This window comes from Saccopteryx bilineata, chromosome 6 (assembly GCF_036850765.1).
Source record: "Saccopteryx bilineata isolate mSacBil1 chromosome 6, mSacBil1_pri_phased_curated, whole genome shotgun sequence".
Classification (NCBI taxonomy): domain Eukaryota; kingdom Metazoa; phylum Chordata; class Mammalia; order Chiroptera; family Emballonuridae; genus Saccopteryx; species Saccopteryx bilineata.
Window position 1 is genome coordinate 3,084,049 of NC_089495.1, and position 25,424 is coordinate 3,109,472.

Below are 25,424 nucleotides of genomic sequence, written 5' to 3' on the forward strand. Positions count from 1 at the left end.
GTTCAAGACTATAATTGCTGATTTCAAAGGCATGCATTAAAAATGCATGGTATTATTTTTGTTCCCTTGCCCCTGTACGGGGGAAGAATATTTCTGATACTCTGTTTGGAAGTATTCTTTGTAGGAATGCTCTTGACTTTTGTAATTCATAGGATCACCATTATTGTAAGAGGGAACACAGAATTTAATGACAAGTTGTGTCATCCAACTGACTGCCATGAGGGGAGCAACGGCTTTTAAACCCCTGTTAAATCAGACATACTCGTAGGTAATTGTTTATAAGGCACTTTTCATAAAAGCCACACGTGGGGAGTGGACATTATGCATTTGAGTACAGCAATAAGTGATCAGTACTTACTTCAAATGCAGCAGTCAACAACTGAAATAACTCTGGAAGGACTTGGGGAAAACAAAGGTTTCGAGGAAGAGAACGCTAAGGTGAGGTAGGTAAGAAACACAAAATCTGTTTCCAAGTGTCCTCAGGTCTCTCTGATGACAGGAGTGACCTCGCTGTGTCCGTCCCCTGCAGCAGGAAGGAGACCACACACGCAGCCCGCACGGGTGTGGAGACCTGTGGGTTTCATGTCTCCGGAGACACGATTTCCCTGCCAAGGGGACCCTGGAATGTGGAATGGGAACTGAGTTTCAAAGAGGAATCATTCACTCTCTCAAGGACTTGATGCCCAGTTCGGCATTAGGGGCGGGCCTTGCGTTTGTTCCTGAGACAGCGCGGTTACCAGGGGCGTCTAGCCCTCTCAGTGACAAGCACAGGAGCCCTCTACTGCCTCGTTAATCCTGCTCTGCTCTCTCCTGAACCGCTGTCCCCAATGCCTGGGACCAGATGACTTTGCGTGAATGTTTCCTTCAAAGAAGGGAGGCGCAGACGCCTGTTTCGGAGGGCGCTCTTGTAGACACTGTGTGGTTAGCCCCCCAGCTTAGCGAACACTCGTAACAATTAAAAACCACGTGGATTTTCTAGGGGAGATCGGATGCTATCGCTCCAGCGATGACATCACAAAGAAGGCAAAAGGTGCATAAATCCTGGAGTATTCAGAATGCTCGGGCGATCAAAGGGACCACCCACTCTCTTGCGTTTACTCAGTGCAGCAACACACTGAGAAATCCGTCTTTTTCTTTGAAGAGCCAATCTCCGCAGCACATTTTATAATCTTTTCAGAGCTTGTTTGATCGCTCTAATCCCATGATCATGAAAAAAAAACAAACCTATTGTAATTATAAATGCTTGAGGGCAGGGACTTCCTGCCCCATCCACACCGGATCCACTGCTCCCTAGCGGAGGACTCCCACTCGCAGGGGGCGGTCCACGGGGTTGACGGCATCAATACTTAAATTGATTTCAACAGCGTGCGTGAGATGAACCCGTCCTGAAAATGTGATTAACTTGTATCGAAGCGTTCCCCTTCGCCGTGCAGACTCCAGCGCTGAAATGATCCGTGCTCGTTTAGAAACCAACAGGACAACACTGTTGCGTTCTCCCGAAACCTGCAGGGGTCACTCCCGCCCGAGGGGGTGGGTGAGAAACCCAAGTGTCTGTGGGAACAAACCTAAGCGATTGGGAAAGTCTTCCTCTCTGTGTCTCCGAGCATCTCCGGAAGGCCTTTCGGTACACGCTCTCCAAGAGCGCCCTCACTCCACTCCTGCACCGCCCGGTAACTAGAGTCCGCCGTGGCGACGGGCTTGCTACGTGTGCATGTGTTTCCCGGTCGTTCACCCCGAGACTTCAGAGAGAGTCTGGGTACATCATGTCTAGGCTTAGGGGATCCTGGTCAGGAGCATTCCTGGTGACTTTGACACCAAAACTTTGCTGACAATGTTTTTCCCCAAAGTCTGTCTGTTTCCTGAAATAAAAGGGAATGTAGTAATAATAATAATAATGACAACAACAACAACAACAACAAAAGATGATGCTTTAAAACGAAGCAGTCCAAGGCAAGGGGACATTCATGGTTCTCCCGTGTGGCCACAGTTCCGTGTCATAGAGGACGCCCGTTCACGGTACAAAGGGGATGCCGTGATGATGTCCCACCTGCATGTTCAGAACCTGGACGTCGCTATAGTCCTGGATGGATGAGGAGAAGACTGCGCACACAGGGCCGGCTCACGCCTCAGGAGACGCCCACGGGAGGGCACCTGGACCAGAACCCCCCGGAGGCAGCTCACCAGGCCTCAGGAGATGCCCACGGGAGGGAACCTGGACCAGAACCCCCCGGAGGCAGCTCACCATGCAGAACTCCTCAGGAAGAGCCCCCTCGTCGACAAATAAAACCAACGCAGAGTTTTGTCATTCTTTACGTGGACAGAAGGAAGAAACTGGGCAGCTGCAGTAAATCTAACAGAAAGTGACCTCCCGGGGTGAGCTGACCCTAAGTCCCTAACTGGACAGGTCCTGGTGGGGACGCTTGCCCCAGATCTATGCAGAGTTTCTCCCTGCCTTAAACCAGCCTTCCCCATTGGTTCTGTGCATCTAGGTTAACACACCTTCAACATACTTCTTTTTCAGACCCCCCGGGAGGGTAAGCACCCCGCCCTGAAGAGCACAGGATCTTGTTAACTATCCAACCACCCAATCAGAGAGACTTCCCAGTCTTGCTTCCTCCCACATTCATTTCACCTTCCTCACTTTCCCTGCTGAACTCGAAACGGATCAGAGACGCTGCAAAGCCATCCTTCGCCGCCGGCCCCGTCAAGTTCCCTGGCCGGCACGTGGCTAGCTGGCCTCCCGTAAACTCGCACACGTCCTCTCTGTGGGTCTGGAGGTTTCTGACCTGACAGATGGGCCGTGCCGTTGAAAGGGAAGGAGACGAATGATGCAGACTCAGAGACCTACGCCTGGGACGGAGACTGGGACGTGACCGCGGTCTCCGTTCTGCAGCACCGGGCACGTGGTGCTGTGCCTCCAATTGCCTTCGGGAAGAGAAGGGCTAAGACACGGCCCTGAGCCGGCTCCCCCCAACCCCCCTTAGATAGATGCTCTAGGCCAGTAAGCGGTACAAGTCCTCTGCAACTGTGTAAACCTTCACGTAAGACATAAATCGTGGATGTGGGCACGAGGGTTGAAAAGACAGGGAGGAAGTCATGAGACGGTGGATCCCGGTCTGAAATGAAGAAAGGGCAAATGCTTGGAGAAGGCGGGTGCCTCCTCGCCCCCGCCGCCCGGCAGCAGCCTGCGCAGGCAGAGAGGACGCTGGGAAAGGAAGCTTCTGCCCTGAAGCTGCGATCAACGCTTCTCCTCCCGGGCGGGCGGGCAGGACCCCCGTAATAAAGGTAATCGGTGCGCCCGCCCGCGTGGCCCCCGCGAAGGGCGGTGGAACGGAGCAGCGTGTTTCTCACGCACCAAGGTGACTTCGCTTCAAGGGGGTTGGGGAACGGCAGCAGAGACGGACTCAGAGAGGAGTTCATTGCAACCTACGCTGATGAAAAAGAAATATCCACTTGATGTCACTTGAGGGGGGAAACTGCAGATTGCTGAATTCAGTGCATGAGAAATAAGAAAGGAAAAAAGAAAAATTAAAGCACCCGGCCAGCGTGGATGGAATTCTCCCTCCTGGCGGCCGGCGGCCTTATTGAATTTGAGGCTGCTCTGCTATAACCCTCTAAGCGTGGATCGATTAGCTGGTCGCTGCTCGACTTCGAAGTCATGGAATGTCAGGGCTGAGAGGCACAGGGTGAAGCCACTTGCTTTTCCGGTGAGGAAATGGGAAGCCCGGGAAGATCTCCAAACCGGAGCTACCGGAGCTTGGACGAGAACCCCCGTCCCGCAGGCTGCCAAGTCCGGGGACCACATGTGATGGAAGCAGGTGACACTCTTGAGGGGACAAAATGGCAATTCAAGAAGCGGACCAGGGACCACCACCCACCCTGAGTTCTCACAGACCACATCATGGCTCCACCTCATGGATCCTGTCACAGAGACGGCAGCCACATGTCATGGAAGGAGTGACCATGGCCATCCTGAGCATGTGTTATTGGCAACAAGAGGAAAGAAATGAAAAGAGTGGACAGGGCCCTGGCCGGTTGGCTCAGCAGTAGAGCGTCGGCCTGGCGTGCGGGGGACCCGGGTTCGATTCCCGGCCAGGGCACATAGGAGAAGCGCCCATTTGCTTCTCCACCCCCCCCTCCTCCTTCCTCTCTGTCTCTCTCTTCCCCTCCCGCAGCCAAGGCTCCATTGGAGCAAAGATGGCCCGGGCGCTGGGGATGGCTCCTTGGCCTCTGCCCCAGGCACTAGAGCGGCTCTGGTCACAGCAGAGCAACGCCCCAGAGGGGCAGAGCATCGCCCCCTGATGGGCAGAGCGTCACCCCTGGTGGGCGTGCCGGGTGGATCCCGGTCGGGCGCATGCGGGAGTCTGTCTGACTGTCTCTCCCCATTTCCAGCTTCAAAAAAATACAAAAAAAAAAAAAAAAAAAGGAAAAGAAAAGAATGGACAGTGCTCACGGAGCCCAGAGTGGTCTGAGAGGGGCGGATCAGGAAGGGTTAACACCGCCGCCTGCACGGCCCAGACTGGCGATCACGGACAAACAGAATGGCATGGACTTCGAGAAAGATCTTCGTGACAGAGGGACCCGCGTGAATGGACATCTGTGCCCTTCTAGTGTGAACGGAACTTCTGTTTCCCTTCAGGTGGTCATTTCTTAGACGAAAGGGTCAGTGATCAGTTCACAATTATTAGAGAGCGATCCAGACACGTGTCTTCTGACAACTTATCCACAGATACACGTGCCGGCTGCCCCCAAGTCACAGTTCTCCCCCCCCCCCCCGCCCGAGTCACAGCTCTCCCCCGTCCTCCTGGGTCCCTGGTCCTCCATGGGTCTTCAACATTTTAACTCCTCTAGTTACAGACTGCACGACATGAGTATCCTAACGAAACACAAAGACCTGTGCTCTCCAATATAATTTAACAAGAAATGTGTCAAATGATTTCATCCTCTAGTGTTACATAGTGTCTTGTTTTTAGGTCAGCAGGTGTGAAGTTCGATACATAGAAAACTCTTCACGCCGTTTTTTTTATTTTTTATTTTATCCACTGTCCAAAAGAATCCAAAAACTTAAAAATACCTTATAATGAAATGTGTCATCTACGACCACCTGCCTCAGTCCTAAACACGCTGAGACGGTATTTCCAACCCGTCTGAGGAAGCCACCACCCCCTCCATGCCCAGCACGGGCCTGTTAGACGTGTCATTTTAATTTCTTATTTATTTATTCATTTGGGGGGGGGGGAGAGAAAGAGAGAGAGAGAAGGAGGAGGAGCAGGAAGCATCAACTCCCATATGTGCCTTGACCAGGCAAGCCAGGGTTTTGAACCGGCAACCTCAGTGTTTCCAGGTTGATGCTTTATCCACTGCGCCACCACAGGTCAGGCTAGACATGTCATTTTAGAAACCACCTGAGGTGGTCGGGATCTCAGACATCTCTTCCTTTTGCCAGCCTCTTCCTTTCGTGAAATACTCGTTTCAGCAGGTGCCGGCATATAACCTGACAGTGCTGACCATCGTGCTGAGACCATCGCAGGTCAGCCACGCGTGGGGGGCGCCCACTGGGGCCTCCGGCGTCGCGGCTCAAGGGCTGGAATGAGGGCGTCTGCTGCTGCCTTTTCCTCCTAATACAGCCATTTGTCAGCCGTCTCCCGCCCGTACTTGAAGTGACCATGGGAAGTGCCGGTGAATTCAGTGCCCGTCTTGATACAATGTTTACTGCCAGGAGCCGTATCGGCACAATTCTGTATAGGTGGACAACGGTCATCGGTCACCCATCCCCAGACGTGTTTATCATGCTGACCACCAGGTGTGTGCTGTCACCTGTTTCTACTTTACAAAAAGACACTTTAATAGAGGTCGCCGCTCCTTCCAGGACGACCAAGGCGAGTAGACACCACTCGGCACAGGAAACATCAGCACTTACCATTCCACTCTCCGAACCAAGTTTCCCCTTTAGGAAAACACAGCGCCACTGGTCACAAATGCGTGCGGTGCCCCCTGGTCACAGACCCGTGCGGCGCCCCCTGGTCACAGACCCATGCAGTGCCTCTTGCCACGGCTCAGGCCACAGGGAACCGCTGTGTGGTGGTGAGTGGGCAGTCATGGTTCCTTCCACATGTAGGGGAAGCGCCTCTCCTCTCCTCTGAGCTCGGAAGGTGGCACAGGACCTTCTGTTCCCAGAGCTGCAGAGGTCACCCGGACGGCTGCTCACCAAGACCACGCCGGGGGTGGTCTCACAGACATCGCCCCCCTGGGGGCACACCCCTCCAAAGCCCCTGGCTACCTGACAGGTGCACCCGCCCCCCCAGTCCCAGGTGGTGCCTGTTGAAGAAATGCAGAGGGAGGGTCTCCCGAGGAGACCCCACCTGAACACCGAGTCCCAGGACCGGACGCCATGCCACCAAGCGGGCGTGTGCGGGGAAGACTGCCCAGAGGGGAAGCCTGCACCCGGAGCAGGTGCTGCTGAGCGAACAGGGCCGGCCGGCGAGGGGTGAGCGGAACACGGAGCCCAGAGCGGCGTCCGCGACATCGTCAATCACTCAGCCTTTCACATGCTCCCCGCATCTCCGGCACCCAAGTCCTCACGTGTTCCCGTGAGGGGACCCGGAGAGTTGCTCTCTGCAGAGCTCCCTGGACGGCATTTGGCCACATCGCCTGGGGGACAGACATTTGCCCTGACCCCCCCCCACCCACCCCCACACACCTGACTCTGAAGTGTGCCTTTGACTCATGGCGCTCGAGGTCTAGGTAGTGTATTCGGAAAACCTCAATCCTGTGACCTCGGAAAGAACATCGAATTCTAAAGTCACACTTGGGGACATATATAAATTTTTATGTTATTAGTTGGCATTTCACACAGAAACACCCCTCCCTTTTAACATCCCCACACCTCCAGGCATTCAGCCTTTGAGCAGGTGCAGGAGGGGTGGACAGCTTTTCCAGTCAGAGGTCCCCCAGACAGACTGGAGTTACCAGACACCAATCCGGGAAGTCTGCACCAGAGGAAATGTCAGGTTCTACGGACCACCCTCGCACCGCCGAAGGCCCCGTGTTCCGGGGAGGGGAGCGGAAGTCAGGGACAAGGCCCTCACCACGTGCCACGTCCTCCTCACGTCACCGCCTCCTGCCCCCTGACCATTCTGCACTCTCAGAGGTCACGGCTCCACCGTGTCACCGCCTGAGGACCAAATCTAACCCGTCCTTCTCACGAGGCTCCATCAGCAAGTCCCACCACTTCGAACAACCTTTGAACGGGAGCCTCCGACACATCTCTCAGGCAAGACTGAGCCGTGAGACAAACGCCTGGACTCTTCCGGAACACAGAGGCGTCCCAGGGTTTTCGGGAGCCCCCCCCCAACAGCACACCGGGTGTGAAGACCGGCTTGTTCTCCAGAGACGCCTCGCTGTGGAAAGTTCTCAGCTGTGCTCTTTTCCTGTTCCTCTCCAGGTCACTTCCAATGTCCGAGGCTTTCTGACCAGAAACCCCTTAAAACGCATCTTCTCTAGGGAATGGGCATTTAATTTTATTGAGACTGAATGTGATGGACAAGGTCACATCCTAATGGTGAGGGCATGATCACCGACCTGACTGAGAAAACCACTATTTTTATCTGCAAAGTAAGAAACAGGAAAACAAGGAGAATATTCTAAAGAATCCCGGAGCCTGGGATGAGGAGTCTGCTTACAAATGTAAGACACTCACCTATGTCCAAATATCATTTTCTTAAGAGAGGCTGACAGAGAGAGAGAAACACAATGATCTGTTGTTCCACTTAAGCACACGTTCGCCGGCTGATTCTTGTACGTGCCCTGACCCAGGATCGAACCACCACCTGGGTGCGTCAGGATGACATTCTAACCACCTGAGCTCCCCGGCCAGGGCCTTCCAGATACCGTGATTTACTGCCACCTACCCGGAGCGGCTCCCCAGAGCATGAGGGCTCTCTTCACTCTCGTGTTGGCGGCTGGATCGAGAGGGGCCCGTCCCATGGTTTTAGTTGCCACATGAAAATGCATGCAGCACAGATTTCAGTTCAGTCACTGCCAGACGCAGTTCCAAGCTTTTCCCATGTGCCTGGGTTTTAAATCGCTGTAATCCTGAGTCTAGTTGAGAACCGCTTTGCGAGGAGGGAGGCACGCTGCCTCAGAGAGTTTTTACATTTTTCCGGTTTTTGTGTTTTTCGCTGTGAGGGGCAGAGACAGGCAAGGAGCCCTGACCGTCCGGCTTCCCGGAGGACGCCGCCACGCGCCCGGAACAGCGCTGCCCACAGGTGCCCACGCCGCCCTCGAACCCCGGGCACAGGAAACGGGGCACAACGCCACTATCACCGCCGGAGTGGCCCACCAACCCCGGGAAGCGGGTTTCCCTCCTGTGACGCCACGTCCCAGTCCCAGTTCTCGTAACCACCGAGGGCTGCAGACCGGCCATGTCCCACGGCGCTGACTTGCGCGGTCCTGACAAATACAGCAGCTCGGGGTCGAGCTCCTCGGGACTGAGTACTCTGCAGTGACTGACGGTCATTCAAACGACACCGTATAAAACACATCAACTAGGTAGCACCAGGCTTCGTTGAAGCACTGTACTTTTCAGTGATCTAAAACAATCATCATCATCATCATAATATCACTGTGGTTGACTGTTTAGCAAAGCACCTAAGCCCCTTCATACCTCTCCATCCCACCGAGGGCCCCGCCACCCCGGGGGGTCCCCACCATCTCAGAAGTGTGGAGTTGACAGCGACACTTCCCAGCTGTCGGGATAATAGAAGCTTTTACACGTGAGCCCAGAACACCCTCAGCCACCCGGCCTTCCCCTCTGTGTCAGGACACGGCAGAGAGAGAGCCCGAGGGGAGGAGGGCCAGAGGGTGCTGGGCCAGGCCCCGGAGGAGAGAGATGGAGCACGGGGTCCTCAGGAGACGGGGGGCTCCCGGGAGCAGGGCCAGGTCCCGGAGGAGAGAGACGGAGCAGGGGGTCGTCAGGAGACAGGGGCTCCCAGGAGCAGGGCCAGGCCCCGGAGGAGAGAGACCGGGGTTGTCAGGAGACAGGGGGCTCCCGGGAGCAGAGCGTTCAGGAGGAGAGAGACGGAGCAGGGGGTCGTCAGGAGACAGGGGGCTCCCGGGAGCAGGGCGTTCAGGAGGAGAGAGACGGAGCAGGGGGTCGTCAGGAGAAGGGGGCTCCCGGGAGCAGGGCCAGGTCCCGGAGGAGAGAGACGGAGCAGGGGGTCGTCAGGAGACAGGGGCTCCCGGGAGCAGGGCCAGGTCCCGGAGGAGAGAGACGGAGCAGGGGGTCGTCAGGAGACAGGGGGCTCCCGGGAGCAGGGCCAGGCCCCGGAGGAGAGAGACGGAGCAGGGGGTCATCAGGAGACAGGGGGCTCCCGGGAGCAGGGCCAGGTCCCGGAGGAGAGAGACGGAGCAGGGGGTCGTCAGGAGACAGGGGGCTCCCGGGAGCAGGGCCAGGTCCCGGAGGAGAGAGAGGGAGCAGGGGGTCATCAGGAGACAGGGGGCTCCCGGGAGCAGGGCCAGGCCCCGGAGGAGAGAGACGGAGCAGGGGGTCGTCAGGAGACAGGGGGCTCCCGGGAGCAGAGCGTTCAGGAGGAGAGAGACGGAGCAGGGGGTCGTCAGGAGACAGGGGGCTCCCCGGAGCAGGGCGTTCAGGAGGAGAGAGACGGAGCAGGGGGTCGTCAGGAGACAGGGGGCTCCCCGGAGCAGAGCCAGGTCCCGGAGGAGAGAGACGGAGCAGGGGGTCGTCAGGAGACAGGGGGCTCCCGGGAGCAGGGCGTTCAGGAGGAGAGAGACGGAGCAGGGGGTCATCAGGAGACAGGGGGCTCCCGGGAGCAGGGCGTTCAGGAGGAGAGAGACGGAGCAGGGGGTCGTCAGGAGACAGGGGGCTCCCGGGAGCAGGGCGTTCAGGAGGAGAGAGACGGAGCAGGGGGTCGTCAGGAGACAGGGGGCTCCCGGGAGCAGGGCGTTCAGGAGGAGAGAGACGGAGCAGGGGGTCGTCAGGAGACAGGGGGCTCCCGGGAGCAGGGCCAGGTCCCGGAGGAGAGAGACGGAGCAGGGGGTCGTCAGGAGACAGGGGGCTCCCGGGAGCAGAGCGTTCAGGAGGGCCGAGCCTGTCTGAGTTCTTCCCCTGCATCTGTGAGAGGCACGTGGCTCCCCTGGTGGCCAATAAAACGACAGCACTGGACTTACGCACGAGGAGATCGCTGTCAGTTCAAACCCCGTGTGACCTGTCTATGGTCTGCCCGTCACCATGTCTGCCAAGTGCCTCTGGTCTTTTTCCTGTTGGCGTTCCTGGTAATCCTGGCTACGAATTATTATTGTTTTACGTAGGAAAGTGGATCATAGTTGTTCAAAGAACCAGATAACATTTAAATACCCCTGCTGCGATGTATATAACTTTTCAGATATGTTTTACATGTGCATAGAAGTAGCTTGCCTTCTCTCAAATAAACATGGAAAGTGGCCCTGGCTGGTTGGCTCAGTGGTAGAGCGTCGGCCTGGCGTGCAGAAGTCCCGGGTTCGATTCCTGGCCAGGGCACACAGGAGAAGCGCCCATCTGCTTCTCCACCCCTCCCCCTCTCCTTCCTCTCTGTCTCTCTCTTCCCCTCCTGCAGCCGAGGCTCCATTGGAGCAAGGATGGCCCAGACGCTGGGAATGGCTCCTTGGCCTCTGCCCCAGGCGCTAGAGTGGCTCTGGTCGCAACAGAGCAATGCCCCAGAGGGGCAGAGCATCGCCCCCTGGTGGGCAGAGGGTCGCCCCCTGGTGGGTGTGCCGGGTGGATCCCGGTCGGGCGCATGCGGGAGTCTGTTTGACTGTCTCTCCCCGTTTCCAGCTTCAGAAAAAAATAAATAAATAAATAAAAATAAACATGGAAAGTACAAATAACATACATACTATTTTGAATGTTCAACTCAACCTTTCGCCATGGAAACATGCTCATGCGGGCAATCCCGGGTGCTATATAATTTATTTAGCTATTTTAGAATGATGGACATTTCAGCTCTGTCCAATTTTCCACTCGTAGAGAGAGGGCGGAAATGAATAAGCATGTATGACTGCAGGGGATATTACACTTCTGGATTAATATATCTGATTAGTGGAATATTGACTGGTATGGACAAATTATCTGCACCCCCCCCCAGACTTCTCCCGGTATACAGCCCCACCATATAGAGGTGATCCTCCTATGTGCTTCCCACCACGTGACGTATCAGTGTGTTATAAATTGGAGAAAATGGCATTGTTCAGTTTACAGTCTTCCGATCAATCATCAGTGCGTGGCTCTCTTCCGCTGTTTGCTCTTGGTGTGCGTTCTTTCTGCAGAATACGAACCTGTGCGTGTTGCCCGTTCTTACACAGGGCCTGGTCGGGCTTTGCGCCCTGACTGCACGACGCTCTCTCTCTAGTCACCCAGTTCTGGGATGGTCGTGTGAACAGACGCTGGAGGCGACGCCGCGATCCCACCTCCACGTCACGCCCTGTGTGACTCCCCTCTGCCTGAGGTGGACAGGACGTAGGCTTGGCTTCTACCCAACAGAACAGGGAACAGTGACTGTGTGTCCACAATTGTGTAGTTTGCAAATAGCACTGTCGTTCACGGCTTGCCAGGGCCTCTCTCTCTCTCTCTCTCTCTCCTTCCTGGGCTTTGAGCCACACTGGAATGGCCCCACAGGACAAGGATGTGTGGGCGGCCTCTAGGAACTGAGGGTGACCTCGAGCAGTAAACTGGAGCTCTCGGCCCCTCAGCCACAAGGAATGGGATTCCTGCCACCTGAGAGACGAGTCACCGTATGAGCGGGTCTCTCCCCAGGAGGGCTGCCAACGAGACTGTTGTCCCAGCCGCATCTTTTTTTATTTTATTTTTTTATTTTTATTTTTTATTTATTCATTTTAGAGAGGAGAGGGAGAGAGAGAGAGAGAGAAGGTGGGGAGGAGCTGGAAGCATCAACTCCCATATGTGCCTTGACCAGGCAAGCCCAGGGTTTCGAACCGGCAACCTCAGCATTTCCAGGTCGACGCTTTATCCACTGCGCCACCACAGGTCAGGCCCAGCCGCATCTTGACTGCAACCTGTGCGGCCACAGCAGAGGGTGTGGGTGACCCACAGACACGGGGGGGGGGGACGGGGGCGGGGTGTCCGAGCGTGAGTGGTCTGAAACGGCTGCCCTTGCGGTGGGTGGTAATGTTACACAGCAGAGGGTGTGGGTGACCCACAGACACGGGGCGGGGGGGGGCGAGCGTGAGTGGTCTGAAACGGCTGCCCTTGCGGTGGGTGGTAATGTTACACAGCAGCCATGGGTACTAATGCTCGGAATGAGACGGAAGATGTCCCTCTAGGATGTCCTTGTTGAACAAATTCTGTCGTTCCCGGGGGCCTCCGGTCCTGCAGAGGGTAAACGCGGGGAACAGAGCACAACGGAACATGATCTTGCCAAAAAATGCCTTTGGCTTTCTGTTCCTATCTCTCCTTTAATGGGACCAATAAATAAATAAATAAATAAATAAATAAATAAGCAGTCATTAAAAGGACATAAAAATAGTAGCACTCCTCAGGATCCCGCTCTGACTTTAGGGTCATCATCAATGTCACCCGATCTCTCACTCAGGAAGCTCACAGGTCCCTTTCTTAACTCCGACAGGAAAGGGACCACAACTCTTGTCACCTCACCTTGTCATACAACACTTTATGTTATTTTTACACCAACTTTTTTTTTTAAGGCCTCACATTGTCCATCCATCATGAAAATGGAAAGAAAAACACATTTGCTCGGAGACATAAATCATCCCTCAGAGTTCGTCCTGTGTTCTCAGGTCAGGTGCCCCCACCCACCATCACTGAAAACGCCCTGATGGTCTGTCCCATCGGGTCCCCTGCGGCCGCTGGTCAACGCCGGGAAGGTGACTTTGCAACGGCCGCGGGGAGAGGAGGAGACGGGTCCCTCCTGCTTTGTTCCACAGCCCTTCTTCTGCTGATTCTTTCCAATTAAACGCCGCACGATAAAATAGTCGCGGAGAACCGTAGGCTGGCACAGCCGCCGAGCGGAATATACTGCCGCTAGTCATCCTCACGAGAGGAGGAGGTGTGCGCCCAGAAACACTTAGGAAAATAATCCATGGCAAAAAAGTACTGAAGTGCCGACCTGGACACAGGCAGGTCTGGCCGCGCTGTGCGCACACATCATCGTGCACGGGACAGGAGGAACGCATCACTGCTGACCCCACCCACCGGCCACGCCTCTTCTATGTCTTCTCACAAAATGTTTACACCTCAGACCCCGGTAGGAAAAAACAGACCAAATCAAGAAGTATCGGAGAACACTGGCTTCTTCAACGGAGAAACAGAAAGTACAAGGATGCACGATGGTAACTTTGTTGCTTCTAAGAGTCTTTGACTTCTCCCAGATTTAAACGTCTACCAGGTGAGCATGCGGTCTACAAACAGAAACAAAACCAGCAGACAAACAACAATGCCTGTTTTAGAAAAGGTCCTAAACTCACGATTTCCCCACATCGTGACCCGGGATTGTGAACCAGAGTACGGTGACAAAGGAATTTAGACAGAGGACAGACTAGGGGATCGACTTAGGGGACAGGTTGCTAGCAGAGAAGTCCAAGCTGGGTGGCCCTGGGCAAAGAGGAGACAAGGATGCCCTTAGGATGAGCATGAGCCTGGGTGGTCACTCACAGGAAGCCCAGGGCCAGAGCTGGGAAGAGGGGCTGAAGCCAGATGACAAAGAAGTTTGAAGGTCAGTGAGGGGGACCACGCTGCCTTCGCTGTAAGGGGAGGTGCGTCCAACCGCACTTGGGGCGCCAGCGCCGACCGCCGGGAAACCAGGGCACCGAAGAGGGCTGTCTCTCGCGTGCCGAGTCTGCGTGTCCGCTTGCCTTTCCCGCCCGACGCCGTGTGAGCGTTGTTTTCTGGAGGTCATTACGACAAAACGTGAAGTACGGCGTAGAACGTGGAAGACAGAATTCAAGGTGACAAAAAATCCTTGCTTCTCAGAAAACAGCTTTGCAATCCAAGCAAGGGGTCCGGGTGGCTGTGTGAGGAGAGGAGGAGGAAAGACCCGACCCTCTGGGCGGGCAGGGAGCACAGTGCAGGAAAAAGCCCGGGACAGCCCAGCTAGAGTTTCTGTCTGGAGGTTCCTCAACACGCTGGGTCCTTGAAAAGGCTGCTGTCACTATCCTCCGGCCGCGACCACTCCGCAGCCTCACGCTGGCTGACTCTGACCCTTTCTCCTTCCTTCTTTGGGACTAGCAGGTGCCCACCTCGTATATAAGCTCCATGGGGACAACCAGAGATTCAACGTCTCTGTGAAAGTCTGCGGGCAAATCAGTCCTAAGGGAGCGTGCACCGTTGTTTGCCCTGAGTGCTTCCAGGGAGTCCACAGCGCCATCCTTCCAGAGAGCTCTGTGATTTCTCCAGCCCTATGAGAGATGCTGGACTTCCCAAATCCCCTCGCCGGCTCCCAGGTCTCCGTGGGTAAGGACCCTCAGAGACGATAAACAAGAACACTTCCCCCTCGTGGTGGTAATCTGACTTCGATACGTAACTAGATCACTAGCTATAAATAACTCCACCCAACAGTAACTGGATGGGTTCTTCTCTCTTGACTTTCTCTTGATCTTATCTAGAACTGCATTAAAAAGCATTGCGATTTACACAGTCTTAAACTTTCATATCGTTTTCATCTAAAATGAAGCATGCCTAAGAAGCCAGGAAGATGCCACTCCAGGCGTCTAGCCAATGACACAAAAAATATCTAGAAAATCCTAATGGCTCTAGATTTGTCTTAAGTTGTTCACAATAATAATATTTTTTTAAAGCAAGGAGGACCGCCTGAGCAGGCAGTGGCACAGTGGATAGAGCGTCGGACTGGGACACGGAGGACCCAGGTTTGAAACCCCGAGGTTGCCAGCTTGAGCGCGGGCTCATCTGGTTTGAGCAAAAGCTCACCAGCTTGAGCCCAAGGTCACTGGCTTGAGCAAGGGGTCACTCACTCTGCAGTAGCCCCCCTCCCCCCGTCAAGGCACATATGAGAAAGCAATCAATGAACAACTAAGGTGCCGCAACGAAGAATTGATGCTGCTTATCTCTATCCCTTCCTGTCTGTCTGTCCCTGTCCTCTGTCAAAAAATAAAGAAAAGAAAAGAAAAGAAAAAGAAAGGAGGAAGAATAAGAAAGGAAGACAGATGCTGAGAAGTTTACATGTCTAGCACAGGAAGGGAAGGAGTTGCTCAATTTAGTTCACTTCCTCTAAAAAATGACCCTCCTCATATCAGCAGGGTCCCTCTTCCTATCCGTATGAAGTGTCAGTCATCCCTGCAAGTCATAACTATCCATACCTGTATTATGCAGCAAAGCAACCACTTTGCTAACCAACTGGAAAAAAAAAAAGAAATATATTTTGAAACACGAAGACAAAAATTGTTGATCGCCTTGGAACACACTCTTATCATTCATTTCTTTCTAAAAAACAAAACAAAACTGAGCATCTTTAAGTTCAGGAGATCCCACATTTTCAGAAGAAGGAGCTGTGTTGAACTTGCTGTAACCCTCAGGATTGTCACTGGCATAAAAGCCAAACGTTTCAATTCAATGATAGACAAGGAAGGGAAAATTCACTCAGAGTGTCATCAGGGAAGGTATAAAGAACTGCAGTCACTTGCAGAACTGATCAAAAAAGATACTTTCCACTGAAAACAGGAGGAGACATAAATAAGTTTCTCTGAATAAAGACATAGGAATTCACCAAGCATCAAGAAAAAAAGATAGCTTAGAATTCATAATTATTTTCAAAGGCTTTCAATTCATTAGAGATCACTCCCCAAATAATTCTAATTTTAATCCAACATTTAGCTCTTTCTTACATAACACTAATCGTATCAGAGTCTACTAAACAGTAGGAGAGAAAAAAATAAAATAATTCATTTGTACAGTATTTTTATATGAAAGAGTATAATTATCCCTTGAAGTCTTCCCAAGATACAAATATTATGGACAGGAAGCTTGAATCTCAGCTTTGTTGTAAAACCTTTTTTTTTTTTTTTAAAAAAAAAAAAAAGATTAAACAGCATAGAATGATGAACACTGATAATGGAGGCACTAACGATAAAGAAGAAGTCTTCGGAAATAATTACACAATTTCACAATATGGTACATTCAACATAAAATCAGCACCGGCCTATTAGCCTGTGAAGGCTCCGTAAATAGGTGATTAGATTTGAATGCCTTTTGTCAAAAAGGAGGTAAGGATAGATACATGGATAGATAAATGGACAGCTAGATGAATAGAGAGACAAATGGACAGTCGGATGGACAGACGGACGGATGAACAGATGGACATACACACATGCTTATTTATGACATCATCCAATACCTACTTTTTGAGAATCTCTTGGGGAGAGGCCTTAGAATTTACATTTAAACAAGACCTCAAGTAAATCTTCTGCTCACAACGTTTGCAAAAGACTATTCTAAGATTTTACATCACTGTGTGATGCCAACATGGACAAAGAAAAGTGACCTGTTTAGGACAAAAGCCAGTGTTGCTACCCTATGTTGGGGACACACGGGATGTCCTCCAAAGTTGCTCTGGTTCTCTGGGACTTCGGTGCCTTACAATCTGCTGGATAATTCATACAGAAAGTTGGACTTACATTTATAATATCTATGTGACATATTAGTTTCTCTTGAATTTTATTGAGGCCCAACGTGTCTCCAAAATACATAAAACAAAACAAAAAAAATAATAAAAATGAATAAAGGTACTTGGGATTGAGCCAATAATTGATGTAATTTAGGTCTTAGGTTGCAACCCTCTTCTCACAGTAACTCCTGGAGGGTAAAACCGGTTCGTGGGTCAAGGATGACTCCTGCATGCCTCTGTTTCTCATGAGCTCACGCTAGTCATAAAATAGATTTCAGCGCGCAAAATATTATTCAAGACTTACTTCTTTACAAACAAGGCAGGCCCCTTTGCACTGAGATGATGAGCATTAGGGAGGAAGGATCTCTGTTACACCCCTTAGAGTCGGAGAGCCAGGCCACACTGAAGCATCCCTCTCCCTTTCCCAGCCTTCCCGAGCTGAAACCAGTACAAGATAAAGCCAGACGAGCTCAACTCATAAATTACAAAATGCATGAGAGAAATAAAAGACATAGTAGTTATTTTTAATAGGTGCCCATGCCTACATGCTATTTTTTTGTCATTCACCACAGAAGTTGTAGTTAAGAGAAAACTGTCGCCACGGTGGGTCAAAGTAACACTGACTCCCTATCAAGGTAATTGGTTGAGATTTAATTCCTCTGTAGAATGTTTACAACGTTTTTCTCGAAGTAGGTTCTGTTGAACGAGATCGTGTGCCTAGTGGATGATGAAATCTTTTACCCAGCTAGAAAAAAAGATGCTTAAGGATAAAGAAAGATCATGCAATCTCCCTAAAGCACTGATGGCATTTTCCTTTCCCAAAAATTAGTGTTTGATTTAAATAGTTTAAAGAAACTGCAGCTGAATTCAAAAAGCGAGAAAAAAGACTTTTTCATACTCTGCATCCAAAAGGTTAATCTTTTTTATTTTGTGGGGGGAGGGGGGACCCTACAAGTTGTGGATTATTTCCATACAGCTCCTACAATCAGTTATTTTTAACCAATTCAATGAAACAGTTCTCCTCTATTCTTTTTCATGTAATGGAAATTTTAATTCTGTTCCTTCTACTTCTTATCAACCTCTGTCCTAGGGAAGAAATTCTACCCCAAATATAGACGTGTTAATTACTAAAAGGTCATTCAAGTCACAGGAACGTCATTGTGGAACAGTGCTATTTTTTTTTTTTTTTTTTTTTTTTGCAATTAGGCAAATACCTAATACGCTTGATTTTCATACCAATAAGCTGTTCTGAACAGGCCGTCCAGGAGCTAGGCACCGTGGCTGTGTGACTGAAGGCAGGGTCAAAAGGGCGATTTCCTGTAGGACTAATTGGTTGCAGCCCAGCCAAAGAATCTATTTTCTTTTCCTCAGGTGTCACAAGCAAGCCAGTTCAGCTGTTCCAAACAGTATCTACCCCTGGTGACAATGGTGGCCCCACCACAGAGTGGAGCTGGTCTCATTCTATCGGTCCTCACTGCCGGTCCACTAATCCAAGTTTCTACTGTACCAGTACAGGGTCCGACAGGCTTCTCACGATGCCCAAGCCACCCAAAGGCACAAATACTGCAGGCTGTTCAGTGCCTAGACCTTTACTCAGATGTCTTCCTCTGACTTTGTTTTGTTTTTTTAATTTTTATTTTGTTTATTAAGTGAGAAGAGCGGAGGCAGAGACGGAGTTCCGTTTGCGCCCTGACCAGGATCCACCCGGCCCACCCCCTACCGGGCGGTGCTCTGCCCATCTGAGATCACTGCTCTGTTGCTTGGCAACTGAGCCGTTTTAGCACCTGAGGCTAGGCGATGGAACCATTTTCTGTGCCTCGGTCCAACTTGCTCAGACTGTTTGAGCCATGGCTGCGGGAGGAGAAGAGAGAAAGAGAGAGAAGGGAGAGAGGGAGAAGTGGAGAAACAGATGGTCACTTCTCCTGTGTGCCCTGACCAGGAATCAAAACTGGGACTTCCACACATGGGGCTGACCCTCTACCACTGTGCCAACTGGCCAGAGCTTTCTTTCATTTCTTAGCTAAACAAGTGAAATTAAAATAAGGTGACATAGTTTGCCATCTGCTCTGTGCAAGGAGTCGCCACTCAATTTCCCGATTGAAGAAGAGAATGAATCTAACCAGAAAAAAAAAAAAAAAAAGCAAAATGCCAAAGCAAAAGTCGAGTTTGCATCGCCCAAGTGCAAGCTGAAGTGCCGGATTCCCACTCTGAGCTCAGCAGTCCTGCGGAGACACATCCAGAGCTCAGCAGAGCACAGAGCACTTCATATGCCATTTGCATTTGGACAGCTTAGAAATGTCTACACTGGATTTGCTGTCTCGCCCGCAGTGAGCACCAACCAGCCACTGAGCCCTTGTTTATCTAGTTCTTAAAGGAAGCTGAACCATTTTCTTGACATCTTCAAAGCTCCATCGGTGTTTGTGGCAAAAAAACAAAAAACAAAAAAAAAACAGAAACACAACCACACAGACACAAACTGGATGCTAGGGAAGCGCGGGCCCTGGAAGGAGCTGTTCTCGCCTGTGGGAGCCTCTAGGTCCCTTCCTGGTGGCCAGCCCTCTCTTCAAGCTCGGCCTGGCCAGCGGAACCCCCACGTGAACTTGGTGACTCCCTTCCTCTGCAGGCCTGAGCTTGGGGAGATGCAGGAGACCTCGGGGGGAGACCCCGGGGGGGGAGACCTCGGGTGGAGACCTGGGGGGGGAGACCTCGGGGGGGGGAGACCTTGGGCGGAGACCTGGGGGGGGAGACCTCGGGGGGAGACCTGGGGGGGAGACCTCGGGGGGAGACCTGGGGGGGGGAGACCTCGGGTGGAGACCTGGGGGGGGAGACCTGGGGGGGGAGACCTCGGGGGGAGACCTCGGGGGGGGGAGACCTCGGGCGGAGACCTGGGGGGGGAGACCTCGGGGGGAGACCTGGGGGGGAGACCTCGGGGGGGGGGAGACCTCGGGCGGAGACCTGGGGGGGGAGACCTCGGGCGGAGACCTGGGGGGGGAGACCTCGGGGGGAGACCTCGGGCGGAGACCTGGGGGGGGGACCTCGGGGGGAGACCTTGGGCGGAGACCTGGGGGGGGGAGACCTCGGGGGAAGACCACATCCACGGTACCACCTGCTACCGAGTTCTCCGGACCTGTTTAACGGCATCTCCTCGCCCTCCTGTACCAAGCCTGTCACTTCAGGAGGAAGGAAGCCTCCCCGTCCCTCACCTGTGTCCAGACTTAACCCAAACGCAGGACCACGGAGGAAGAGCTCAGATGCTCTAGGGCTTCCGGGCTAAATAACCAGTTCTGGACCAGAAAAAACAAAGAACCCCCTTGACAAGGCAATAAAAAATATCTATGTATATTTTATATATATATATTTGCTAAGCTAATCATGGCTGCAGGAAACAGGAACCTCCTCTTCCACCGTCCACCTTTTCCGTACATGATGGATTCGAGTTTTCTGTGAAAGGTACGTATGACTGGAGTCCCTACTTCCCTGGAGAGAGGAGGTGTGCAGCGGGCCGGCCATAAAAGAATTCCACTGGCAAATGAGAGATCTCAGCATCCTCCCCCTCCTCTGTGAAAGGAAGTGTTTTTAAAAGGTAACTAACTCGCGGGAGGCAGGGAGGTTTGGGAAGGCTGCTTGGCAGTGTTCTCTCTCTCTCTCTCTGCTGAGTTACATGGTTTTGTGGAAATCTGGCAATGCACGGCTACATCTCTCTGCTGGGAGGGTTAGAACCTTCCGATTAATTTCTGACAAACGCCATTCCGTGGCCCCAGGTTTCGGCGTGAGACCTTGGGGAACTCTTTTACTTAGTCTTTGTAGGAGGCTATCTGAGTGATGCCTGCAAATCCTCGCCTTCTAGTCGCTGCACCAAGGCAAGAAACCACTGAGAAGCAAAGTTTGTTTTTTGCCCAAAGGACCAGCCGATCCCCTCCGGAGAAGGGGCACAAAGCCCAGTGCTCTTGGAAAGAAACATTCCACTCATTCAGGAGAGGAAAGTGCTTCAAACCTTCCCTCAGCTGGGGTTCCTGCAAATACGAGGCTTTTAAGGAGGTATGCACACTTGGGACACAATAACGTTACAGTAACATTAATAAGGATTTTTAAAAAGCCATCAGAAGCGAGTTCCCGGTGCCCCCAACACTGTATGGAAGATTCAAGTGCCAGCAGCTAGAGCTGATGACCGGATACTGAGTGAACCAGGCTCCATGGATGGACTACAGCTGCAGCCGCCTCCAGCCTCTCTGGACTCCATAAACGGGTCAGGAATGATGCCCCTCGGTCCAAAAACTATCCAGCAGCCCTCGCCACCGGGGGAGCCACCACCCGGGCACAGGCGGCAGCAGCGCTCCTGTGTCCGCCGCGGTGGCCTGAGCAGTCCCCGAGAGAGCTGAGCTGCACCTCCAGGAAGCACTGTGCGCACAGGCGCCAAGCGCCCAGCCAACTGCCCACGCCCCTAGCAGAGAGAGGCCCCACCTGGGCCAGTAGGGTTTCCAGAGGGGGCGCAACCCCGCCCCAGGAGCCCAAGCACACAAGCCAAGGTTCCGGCGCTGGCGTCACCAGCCTCCTGCCTGCAGCCGCTTCCACGCCAGGGACACACACTCCAACTTGACCCTGGGGGCGCAGAGGAGACCAGCCCGCTGGGGTGATGAAGGTACAGGAGCTCCCTTTAACCTAGGCTGGGCGATAGCGCAAATGAACACACACACACACACACACACACGCACACACACGCACACACCTCTATTCCTGCTCCTTGAGTACCAATCAACAGAAAGGTGCACTTACGGCTTCTACAGCCGGAAGCAGGGACTCCCAGGGAGCAGAAGGCAATATCACCCCTGTGGCTGGCTCTCCAGGACTTTGTACCCCTCCCCTGGAGGGCGCTGAGACCTGCGATAGTGCCCCCGCCCAAGATCTGCACCCCGGTAGCCTCGCTTCCACCCCCGACCCCACCGCAAGCCCGGCCCACCCCCGCGCGCCAGGGTGGAATCCTCCCCCGCACACGTGTGCGGATTATTAAGCAGCCCAGGCAGGGCCGCTGCCTTCTCTCAGTAGCAACCCCTGCTAATTGAGGGGGAGGGGAGGACAGGACGCTTGCTAGTCCTGCTTGAAACCACGGGGACCCCCGAGTGGCTCCCGGGAGGCGGCAGGGGCCCAGAGGGGCTCTGAGAGCTGGGGAAGGGGTGCGAAGTTTTGTAGAGTTACCCAGCAAGTGTGTCCTCTCCAGGAAGGAGCAGAGCGGGGTCCTGTTCCCAGGCCACTGCCCCAACCTGCCACTCAGATGGGCGGACCCCCCAGGGACAGCCCCCCTTGCTTTCTACTGCTACAGCTTCGTCTCCACTTCCAGCCAGTCCATGGCTCCTGGAAACCACGGACCACCCCCACCGCCCACCGCCAGCCGAGCCTCCATGGTGGCTCTAGCCTCAGCGCCCAAGGCAGAGTGTCCCACGGAACCCAGCCAGGTGGGAGGGCGGGCCGTGGGCCCATGCATCTCCCAGCGAATATGAGCTGAGCCACTAACACCAATTGTTGACTCCCGGGGGGGGGGGCATTCCCACAGCCGCCCCTTCAAAGTGAGGGAGGGACAGTCTCCTAGCGGCCAGCTCTTACCCAGCCTGGACGCCCCTGGAGAAGAGGGACGGGAGGAGACAAGCCTAACCTTCCGCCCTCTGCACCCCTCCCCAGGCCGGGCCCATCTGGACTTTCCTAATGGAACCAGAGCCAGTCCTCCGCCTTGGCAATCACCCCGGAATCTGGAACACTGAAGGAACGGAAGATGGAAGAATCTGGAGAGGGACGGGATTTTTATGTGAGAAAAGAGCAAATAAACATTAAAAAAAAAAAAAAAAAAAAAAAACCCACCCTACCAGACTTGACTCCGTGCTTTAATAAGGAACACACAAAAACCTATGTGGATATTTCCAGGAGTGAGGTGACGGGGTGTTGATTGACGGGGGGAGGGGAGGGAATCCGAGGACGCCAACATTAGGGGATGGGGCACGTACTTTCCGATGTTAAAATCCGTCGACGCCCCCTCTCCCCCTCTCATTCTCCCCCCCCCCCCCCCCCCAATCAAGAGGGAGCCTGTTTCCCTTCCCAGAGGAGAGACGGGAGTCGTGCTCTGTCAGCGCCGGGGAGGCTGCAGCCGGTAGGCTACTTAGGGGAAAACATTCCCTAACTCATTTCAAGGAGAAAACCAAGTTCACGGAGCTCCGAGCCCCAGGAGCGACCCAGGGAGCCCTTTTCTCCTCCAGCGGTAGCAAGCGGGAAGAGCCCCGCGGACACAGCGAATCCATCTGGGGAGGGACCCCCTCTCCAGGTCTCCCCGTTTTCCTCAGGCGCCTCGCCAGCTCCTTCCAACTTGCAAAGAGCAAAGTGCGGGGAGGAAGGCGGGGGCGACCTTCCAGAGGCGGCCCCTCGTCCCCGGGAGGACGGTGGAGGAGAGGGGCGGAGGAGCAGTGGACGCACGGAGGGTGCGGGGAGCCCGGCCAGCGGGCAGGTCTGCCTGGTGGTACCCCAGTCCCCGGAGAGCCCGAACTTGCGAGGCCCGCTCGGCCCGCGTCACTTTCCCAGCTGCCCGGGGCCGGGAAAGTCCTGGGAACCAGCCCCCGCCGCCCGCACCCGCTGCGCCCACATCTCCATGGAGGCGCCGCCGCCGCGCAGTCAGCCTCGCTCGCTCGCTCGCTCGCTTGCTCGCTCGGGTCTGGCTTCCTTCTCCCTGACAGCCCACAGCCCAGAGAAAAGCGACATTTGCTTTCGGCCCAAGCGGAGGGAAGGCGGTGGCGGTGGCGGCGGCGGCGGCGGTGGGGCGGGGGTCGGCCAGACCGCGATGGAGGCTCGGCTCCCGGGCACTGCCTTCCCCCCGAGCGTCCGCGGTGGAGACGGAGAGCCGCCCGCACACGCCGGCGCCGGGCTCCCCTGCCGGCCCCAGAGCAGACACTTGCGGTCGCCACCGGGCCTCGGAGGGCTCGCCCATGTCCCCGGCCGCCAGCAGCCTCCTTACCGTGCGCTGCAGTGAGGAGCCCCGCGCAGAGCAGCAGCGGCACCAGGAGCCGGAGCGGCGGCTGGCATCTCCTCCGCGCAGTCATGTCTGCAGATATTCCACACGCGCCCACGACGCCGAGGGCTCTTCCCCGAGGCGCCCGACTCCTCCGAAGCACGCGGGGCTACGGGCAGAGCCGGAGAAGGAGCAGAGGGCACGGCGAGCGGGAGGACAGAGAGCCCGGTCCCCAGACCGCCTGCGCACCCGACGCCTCCTGCAGGTCCGGGCGCTCGGCTCGCTCCCCTCTCATAGCATCGGTCCCGGTCCTGAGCCGCTGCGGGGCTGAGCTGCTGCTGCGCGCCGACACCGACACCAACACCGGGCCGCTGGGCCGAGCCGGGCGGGAGGCTCCGTGGCCGAGGCCGCGGGAGGGGCGAGGCGGGCGGGCGGGTGGGGAGGAGCGCGCGCAGCAAGCAGAGACCTGGAGCCCGGAGCGGAGGCAGCTGGAGAGAGCGAGCCAGCGAGTGGGAGCCGCGGGAGGGAGCGAGCGAGGGAGGGGCGGGCGCGGGGGGGGGGGCAGTCTAGAGAGGAGAGGCGGGGAGCGGCGAAGACAGGCTGCTAGCGCTCAAGGAGCTGATGCCGTGGCGGCTGGACTCAACCATCCCTCCCCGCGGAGAGGGGAACGCGGCTGGGCCCGGGCCGCGCAGCCCGCCGCTCCCGCGCCCCGCTGCGCTCCACTCGGCCCCCTGCGCGGCGCTCCGGCTGGAGAAAGCAGACTTGTTGGGCACAGGGGTGGGAACACCTAAGCCACACACACCGGGAGAGGCAACTCCAGCAAACTAGAGGGACCTGGTGGAGGGGGGTGAGGGGGACAGGGGCTGGCTTCCCTCTCCATCCCCCACCACTGCTGACCTGCTGACCACAGAGAAGCCCCCTGCCTAACTTAGCCAAGACATGCAGGTGCAGACCCCCCTGCTAACTCCAAGGGAGAAAAACAACTTGAGTACCATTATTCGTATTATTATTAGACATCGTCTTTGGCGAGATGATGATTTGCAAGGAGTTAGGAGTATTGTCCTGTGTCCCTGACTTAGGTTATGTGGGGCTGATCTATGCACAGACACATTCGGGTTTAAATGCAACATTCCAGAGAGCTAGGGTCTGGAACGGATGGTGTCGTCCGGTGGTTCTGAGCGATGGTGTGCATGCTGGCACACCTTCCGGTGAAACTCTCCATAACACCCCATGGGGTGGGTAGGCACTTGAAGAGAAAAGAGGCAGAGCTGCTCTCTGGATCTGCATACGGATGAAGCTGGCACCAAAAAAAAAGTCAATAGAACAAACCAGATTCCAACCAGCTTTCTGTCCCTGAAAGAGAGGAGGCCTTCCTACGGTCTCCAGGGAGCGTGGGAGGCAAGGCATTTTAGAAGAAGGTGGCACACTCCTAGAAAAACAGAAGCCACAGATGAATGCTGGTTGTCGCAAAGGGACCACAAAGGATTCACCATCCTTGACCATAAAGGTGTAGGTGACTGCATTAGAGGGCTGGAGGGACCGGAACATGGAAAGCCCACAAGTGAGGGAACGGTTGCAGTGCAACATCCATTCTCTGTGTCACTGGGTGGAGGACTTGGGTATGACAGAGACCCCACGGTTGCGACAGTTACCGTGCTTCATTGCACTGGTGTTTTGTCCCAACCCTCACGATTTAATAGGTCCACCATCCCCTCGGGCTTCCTGGCCTTGCTTTCCTCAGACTCCCTTCTTCCCGTGGCTCTCTGGATCAGCGGTCCCCAACCTTTTTT

General features: G+C 54.5%; 1 protein-coding gene across 1 annotated transcript in view; it reads right to left on the reverse strand.

Annotated features, from left to right (window-relative positions):
* Window positions 1–23,850, reverse strand: part of CSMD1 (CUB and Sushi multiple domains 1) — a 1,658,614-nt gene extending 1,634,764 nt beyond the window's left edge. The window contains exon 1 of the mRNA XM_066237815.1: window positions 23,641–23,850. Coding sequence (XP_066093912.1) covers window positions 23,641–23,725 — 85 coding nt within the window. The 5' untranslated portion in view covers window positions 23,726–23,850. The remainder of the gene's footprint in view (window positions 1–23,640) is intronic.
* Between the last annotated feature and the right edge of the window lie 1,574 nt (window positions 23,851–25,424).